At 34.7% G+C, this 8,398-nt stretch overlaps 1 protein-coding gene across 1 annotated transcript; it reads left to right on the top strand.

Annotated features, from left to right (window-relative positions):
* The first annotated feature begins 1,162 nt into the window (after positions 1 to 1,162).
* LOC124632024 lies at positions 1,163 to 1,942 on the top strand. Its single transcript, XM_047166676.1, has 2 exons — positions 1,163 to 1,581; positions 1,666 to 1,942. The coding sequence occupies exons 1-2, from the start codon at positions 1,163 to 1,165 to the stop codon at positions 1,940 to 1,942; spliced, it is 696 nt and encodes a 231-aa protein (XP_047022632.1).
* Positions 1,943 to 8,398: the final 6,456 nt, after the last annotated feature.

Genomic DNA, 8,398 nt, shown 5'->3' with positions numbered 1-8,398 from the left:
AGTACCTAGTTTATATTGAATCATAGTTTATTATGATTTTTAAAGTACCTATTGATCTTGGAAAAATACTATACTTAGTCATAAAATTATATAATTTTAACACCCTAATAAAACTGTACGTATCATAAAACAATCATGTTATGCTTTAATTTCCGTATGTACGAAGATTTAAGTGCATTACCAACCTCTTTTTAAACGCTTTAACAAAGTTTACCAGGGGTTTACAGCAGTTCTATTTTTAAAAAGAAAGATGTCGTTTAATCAAACAGTCGTCGCCGAAGCAGGTCGTTTGACTGAAGCTAAATTTCGTTAATTACGAACGTAACTGAGAGCCACTCTGCATTCTAGGGTTGATGCCATAATGAGAAAAAAGCAAATACCTGTGTCAGGCGAAAATCGTTGTGATTCTGTGACCGTTTCGTGGAAGTAATCCTGTATTTTGTAAAGTGAGAAAGTGACTTGCCTACTGCTTTATAAAAGTGAGTTAAGTAGTTCGCAGGTTCTTTATTGTGAATTTATATCCACAATAGGCCCGTTTTCCTTTAAGTAGCTAGTTTAGGGTTTTAGTTTGGGAACATTAATGAAATGATATTACAATAACTATGAAGTCAACTCCAACACACGTGATTTTTTCTCACATTTCAAGGAAAATTATAATTACATTTAATTTACCTATATTAACAAGTCCTCTTTAACAAAGTAGATCCATAATATTGGAATTTAATAGGGCATTTAAAACCAACCGCATGTAAATTGAGTTACACGGAACTCATTCACTTATGGCTTGCTCAAGTAATTTTATATTTCCATTATTTGAAGCACTCAACAAAGATCAATCATGCGTGCCTTAAATTTCGTATTTCTTTTCTTTAAAGATAATATATCTTTGAGTTATCTTTTCCGCTACACGGGGGTGTTATTTTCGTTTGTCGTTTTCGAAGTGGATTCCATGTAACTTTGCACGGGTGTCAAGTTTCATAAGAAATGTTGGGAGTAGCCAACAGCCATCTTTTATGCAGGCCAGTGGTTATTTTTAAGATCAGAGTGGAACTAGTTCCTTTTGTGCTCTTAGAAAGAATAATTATTACGGAAAAGTTAGCTAAAGTACTACAGCACATTCAAACGCTTAAAGCGATGTAGTGGAACTAAAAATGACTTTATCATGAAAAAAAGTTTTTTGTCTTCGCCAAAGCTCTTCAACCTGTATATAAATGGGCTGATTGCTGAGCTTAGCAGTATGCGTGTCGGATGCTGGATTGACAATGTGTGCGTTAACAATCTTAGTTACGCAGACGACATGGTACTGCTGGGCCCCACAGCTGGCGCAGTCAGGAAGCTGTTACGTGTGTGTGAGCGATATGCCAATAGTCTGGGCCTCGTGTACAATGTGAAAAAAAGTGTATACTTGGTTTTTGAGACGGCAGATGGGAAAGTGCCGCAAAATCCGGTCTTAACTTTAAATGGATTACCGTTAGCCAGGGTACATACATTTAAATACCTGGGACACTTCCTTACCTCGGATCTCAGAGACGAAGTAGATATTGACAGGAAACGCAGGGCGTTGGCGGTACGTGGCAACATGTTGATTCACAGGTTCGCTCGTTGTAGTAAGGAGGTTAAAATTACACTATTTAAATCTTACTGCCAATCCTTCTACACGAGCAGCCTGTGGATGAGACATACTAAACGATCGCTTGACGCCCTGCGTGTGCAGTATAATAACTGTTTCAGGATGTTGTTGGGACTGCCGAGTTTCTGTAGTGCGTCAGGTATGTTTGCCTCTACGCATACTGACGATTTTCACGCGATAATGAGAAAGAAGATCTATTCCACACTGTCCAGAGCGCGGTCTAGTTCGAACAACTTACTGAAAACATTATCTGAGAAGTATGACGATCTTTGGTTGTCTCATGTAATGAAAGTGCTGGTCAGAAGACCGTAATTTGATATATTGTCGCTTTTTCTTTTACTAACATAATTCTAAGTTTTATTGTTACTAACACAGTTTGGGCCTAGTTGCCATTATTTCTTTTACTAACATAATTCTAAGTTTTGTTGTTACTAACACAGTTTGGGCCTAACTTAACTACTACGTAACTTAAACGTTAACTTTACTGCTACGTATTTTTTTATTTAAAAAATCAATTTGACCGATCATCAAACGCAACGACAAAAAGAAAACTACAACACAAAACGACATACCTAAATATGATATCAAAATATGAAATATGAAAAAAAGTATAAAGTTCCGTGAAAAAATGTTGAATGAAATTCAATTAAAAAGTGTGGTGTGTAACAGACGTTCGCTTTTTTAGCGTTTTCTATTTACCCAGTTCATTCTTTTGTTCGTGGCGGAATTTGACAGTTCAATTTTAGAAAGAGAGGTCGGATTACCGTAAAACCTGCCAGTACGGAGGTGTAGACATCAACAAAGGAGGATCGTAAAAGAAAGAGTATTATTTTATAAGGTTTATTATTTGCTGGATATGTGAGTGGAGTATGTGAGCAGCTTTTTAGGCATTGATAATTTGTTTACACTCAGTAAAGTACGGAAAACCTGTGCTTGGGGTTTAACGATTACCCATTGTAAGTTAAGTGGTTGTTTCTTCCTTTTTTATTAACTAAGAGCTGTAAGTATTCAAATTATGTTATAATAACCCGACGCAGTACCCTCTATGTTTAACACAAAAAAGCAAACAAAACGTTTTCCACACAATAGAAGACTCTATATATAGACCGAAAAAAAATGGGAACACCAAAATCCATTTTCAAATTCAAAAAAATCGCCGGCAGCTCACCGCCGTATTCGGACACGTTTCACAAACGCAGGAGCCATGTTTCTATTTCGATTACCGAAATATTGGAAATAAAATATAACCGGTATCGTATTTCCAGGCGACAGGCGGAAATAAAGCTTGCCGACAAATCGACACGGCAGCCGCATCGCGGTGTAAGAGTGAGCCGTCATACAAGCCAACATTGACGAAATTGTATCACCTACCTACTGTACAAACAGGGTACAACCCTAATGTATGGATGCATCATAGACAAGACGTGGGACTTTATTTCTATACGTCAGAAAACCTTCTTAAAATTGCAGTTTGGATGACATTTAGACAAAAGAATATAAAACAGTCGCTAAATAATTTTCTTTGACCAACTCTATTGGATATTAGGAGTAGGTAGGTACATGTGCACAGAAGGTCCAAATCTATCATGAGAGACAAAATAATTGGTTTAGGAAACACTTTATCATCAAGGGCTTGGTCAAGTAATGCGAATTTGTAACGCTTATATCTGAGTCAAGGCTAATTACCATTGTTTTTGGATGACCACGTTGCCTAATATTTCATAGTTCAAGTAGTAAGTGGGTATTGTGCAACTGTTTTGTTATAAATCTTCAAATAAAAACTGCTGAACCGAAGCCTATATTCTATCTTAATTTGGGAAATGCTCTGCAGGAAATCTTCAAAACATGTTCATTGTTTTATTTGGAAACTACCTATATTCTTTTGTTGCTCAATCGGTGCTATAGTTTAATAAAAAACATCTCTTCGTTAGGTGGAATTTTTTTCCTGTATGGGACTTTGGCAACTGATTTAGATAAACTAGGATCATGCACATAAAGTAAGTACCAGGCACTCAATCAAAGAAAATGAACAACAACTAATTCCCCCTTAATATTTTTATAAACTTCCTTTTTTTCACTTTATAATGAAGTGTTCCAAAGAGATATAACTACCATAGCCGTGAGGATCTATTTTATGAAATTCGTTGGCGCCTCCCGTGTACCTTGTAATATCTGTTTATTAAAATTGGAAGCAAAGCTCGTTTGAGCTTCATATTACTTTATTATTTGTAGCATCCAGTTTCAAACGGGTATTTGTGAAATAATAATGCGTTCAAACGAAAAATCTTAATTTTGTTTTTCCAAAATGTTGGTCTTTTGTGTCGAACGAGTATATGCTGTGAAAAGGTAGCGACTTCATGCACAATTATAATCTAAGGGTGCTTACATAAAGAAACAGGTTGCCGGTACAGACAAACCTGTACGGGTAGGTAGGTACCGATCAGTGCAGGTATAATATTTCAATACAATCCTATTCACTCACTTATAAAGAAACAGGTAGGTAAGTTACAACCAAGAGGATTTATTTTTTGTTTCTATATTCCAAAACCGAACCGATTTGAAAATTTGTTTCGGTGTTGGAAAGCACCGAACACTCTTCCCGAGTTGCTATATTTTAGCCGGGTGCGGGCATTAGTCTCTAAGGGACGCGAGCTAAACCGCGGGAAAACAGCTAGTGATAAATATTTTCTTAAGTAGGTATTCGAATGTTATTGAAGACCAGTACAAAGGGAGTCGTTAAAAAAATATCAGTCCGTGACGTATATTTAAACCCAGAAAAACATTGATAGCCTCTTTAACTGTCGTCAACAAGTATTGATGAACATCGCATTTCTTAATTGTTTGTCATTTTAGCGCAGTAAATTACTTTCTTTGGACTCAGCGCATAAATAGTATCGCAAAAGAGCCTGTTTGTAGGTACGTTTGTTTATTCGACCGGTGGTTACTAAACCAAAAGGAATACAATTATCTACCAAAAAAAAATGAAATCGGTATATACATATACTTAATCATCTTAACACATGTGCAATCAAATCGTAGAAAGTAAAAACTGTATATTTACCTAATACTTATTAGAAAAATACACATTAGGTCCCCATTAAACTTAACTATAAAAAGTTTGTAGGTACCTTTTAGATATTTTAATAGATTATTATTTCATGAAATGTGAAACATAACAACATTATTAAATCAAATATGTACGTGTTACATATGATGGAAATTTCACAGATGCATCAAATTTTTCCAAAAAAAATTTTATTAATAACTTTTTAAGAACTCAAAATCATTCATGTTTTTTTATTACTTCAAAGAGATTATAATTAAAAAAAAATCTTTAGTAACAAACAAACCTGAAGATTACTTCTACAAAAAACAGGGAAACTGAAATAGAGAAATATTTTGAAAAATAAATTACCTTTTGTAACGGAGACAAACCCGTTGGCACAGTGTGTATAGTTTCACTTAAAACGTTATCATTTTCGTGGAAATTACTTTCAGACTTCAGGTTTTCGTTCCAAATACATACCTACGAGTGTGTATTTCCATAGTTTACTTAAGTCGCATACTTGTATTCGTTTTCCCTCAGTGAAAGTATTGTGAAACAATGAGCGGTCGTGTTGTGATAACAGGTATGTTTTCTATATTTATTTATAGGAAATATTTATTTATTACCTATTTAATAAAAAGGTTGCGAGTTTGTGACGTTGAAGGGGATAATCTGAATCTGGATCTACTGAATCGATCTCGAAAATTCTTTATTGTTGGAAAGCAACGTTAGTTATGAGTGTCATAGCGTAAACTCGGAGGTAATTTCTCCGGCATGCGGGTGAAACCGCGGGTGGAATATAGTTAAGTGTAAAAGTGTTTTGCTGTATAACCCGTGCCGATAAAGAATGGGATTAGAAATCGCGACAGCTGTATTCAACCCTCGCTCATGTGCTATAGTGTATGAGCGAGAGGTTAATACAGCTGTCGCGATTTCTGATCCCATTCTATATCGGCACGGGTAGTAAGGCATTTCAGTAGATTACTTAGCTCTATTTTGTATGAAGAATTATATAAAGTGATTATTATGATATTTACATATTTCCTCCACAACAAAAAATACCCAACCAATAGGTGTCTCTTTATTTTTTTACAAGAGTTTATTTTAGAGCCTTTTGAAAATAAACGATTGAAGAACCGTATGAATTTTCTAATAACCCTTTTTTCACTGACACAGCGTCCGATTTCCCAAAAATAATTATCGATGCACCACAAAATAAAGTGATCCTTTATCCTCTTCACACGTGGCGATGTGGTGCCAATCCGTCCCCTCGACACGTTATCACTCTTCTGGAAGCTCACCTTATGATGTGTTTACGGTTGAATGGAAACATTCGGGGTGTAGTGAGCCATTGTAGCCGAACGTGGGTGCTGTCTATAATTAATGTGACCAATGGTTGCTTGAAAAACTGCTCTTTTGGAAACTGTTTTGTTTTTTTTTTGATGTATGGTATAGGTAGTAAGATATTTCTGCAGATATTATATACGATTTATTAGCTGAATTGCCAGAGTTATGTTAATGTATAGGTACGAGTAGTACCTTTAGTTAGGTATCTCACAGTTCAGTTTAGGTATTTGGTCAAAAATGTGCAACTTAATCACTTTAATTTTGTTTAAAAAAATATGATTTCAACTAAGCTCCGGTATATTTTTAGTAACCATTTTTTTCTTTGTGAAAATGCCTTGAAAATAAGCAACCAAAATATTGGGGTTTTAAGACTTCCACGTTCGAGTTCTAATTTGAAAAATAAACTCGCACTAAAATTCTTATCACTAACATGTGTTTTTTTTTTCTTATTATTATGCGTAGGTAAACTGCCGCAAACATAATGATGTGATAATCTTATTTCACACGGAAAATCAACTTCTCATTTCAAGGTGATAATCACTATTCAAGGTCATTTGGTCTATAAAAATTTGCATTTCATATTTCGGTACTACGTAATCGGTATTGCGGAACCGGAACTATATTCCAATATATTAAAATGATATGATATGCATATCGAGTTCATATTTATTTATATCCGGAAATGTTTAATTTCTAACTGCATATTGACAAAATATCATTTCCTTTAAATATGAGTGATATGTATGACGCGGTTACAAGGTCACTTTAGATGTAAATGTAGTAAGAATTAATGTTTATTTCTCTACAACATTGTTATATATATATATATTATCTACAACTAATTACAATTAATTTGATTTATTATTTAGTCTTCATTATTTTCAAAATTACCCCTATTTATTCAGGCTGTAGTTTAGTACTGGCAGCCACAAAACTGCTGAAGTACCTACCTACTCATTGGTCCAGTATTTGTGTTAATCATGATTCGTAAATGAAGAGCTCGTCTGTCAAGCCAGGTAGCCACGTTCATTACCCGGACAATGCCGAGTGTTTTTCACGATTAAATTGACCGTAGAGAGGCAATTTGAACAGGGTGTCTGTTCGTGACACCGTTTCGGTCAGATTGAGTTTTTTAATTTTTCGTCCAGCCCTCCGTTTCTGAGGCTGTAGGGATTAGAGAGCACGTACGTTTATAGTGTATTTTCATTGTTTTTTGGAGTTGCGTATTGACTTTAGTATATATACATCACTTGCATTTTTGAGATGATTTGTTTGGAACTTGCACGTGTACTTGCCTATGTATGTATGGCATTTTGAAGTGCCTTAACTCAAAAAGTACTGGATCGATTTCGAAAATTCTGTACTTATTAAGATGCTAATGGCTATATTTTATCTGAGTAGATCATAGTTCCCTCAGGACCCGGACGTCGGGTGATAGGTACAGCGAGAAAAAGCTGAAGTAGATTAAAAATATATTGAATTCTAGTACGTACAGTTTATTACTATTTGTAAGTTTTGCAATTCAAGGTCAAAAAAATATAAAATAACATCCATATTAAGACGTAATGGCACCTACATCATATTACCTACGACAACTTCAGCTGATGGATCTAGGGATCCATCACGAATTATTCTCAATTTTCCTAACCAAACAAAATATAACTGACCAAACACATCCAAAGTCAGTAAACAAATATCCATGTTACCACGTTAGTTTCCCGATACAGGTGCGGCGCGACTTTTCAATTATGTCCGCGAACGTCAATGTTTATAAAATATTTTTTCGACGCAACCCATTCGATATTTGGCACACATGGACCAAACAAATGATCGTTGATGGACACGAAGTTATTAAAAATACTGTACGTATATATTCAGAATTTCAATTTCGATATTTTGCAAAAAAAAAACGTGTACGCTTCGTGGGCAGTGGCAAAGATTCGGTCGCCTAACTGGATTAGCATTGATGTCAAGCAAGCGTATTCATTATGGGATACTTGATTCTTTTCAGTCAGTTGTAGACTTGTAATTGGAGTATCTACTGTCATTCTGTAATAACTAATTCATTGAATTTTTCTTGTGGTAAATATGTTTTTTGTAAAGCGCTTACGTGTCTTAATAATTTAGAACGTATTAAATCCATAATATTTTGAGGTTCAATAGGACTTATCTCGTCTTTTACCTGTCCCCAAACGTAATCTTTATACTATTTTGTATACTAACAAATATGAGGAAATAATTACCGAAAAAAAACTATAACTAACACAAACTAGACAACAATAACAATGTATTACCCTAAATAAGTGCAAAATACAATATAATAACTTACTTTAAAATTATACAAGCAAGCTACTTTTAATTATTTTATTAGCACA

This window comes from Helicoverpa zea, chromosome 7, assembly GCF_022581195.2.
Source record: "Helicoverpa zea isolate HzStark_Cry1AcR chromosome 7, ilHelZeax1.1, whole genome shotgun sequence".
Taxonomy (NCBI): domain Eukaryota; kingdom Metazoa; phylum Arthropoda; class Insecta; order Lepidoptera; family Noctuidae; genus Helicoverpa; species Helicoverpa zea.
Note: the sequence above shows the minus strand (reverse complement) of the source record. Positions and strands in the feature narration are given on the sequence as shown.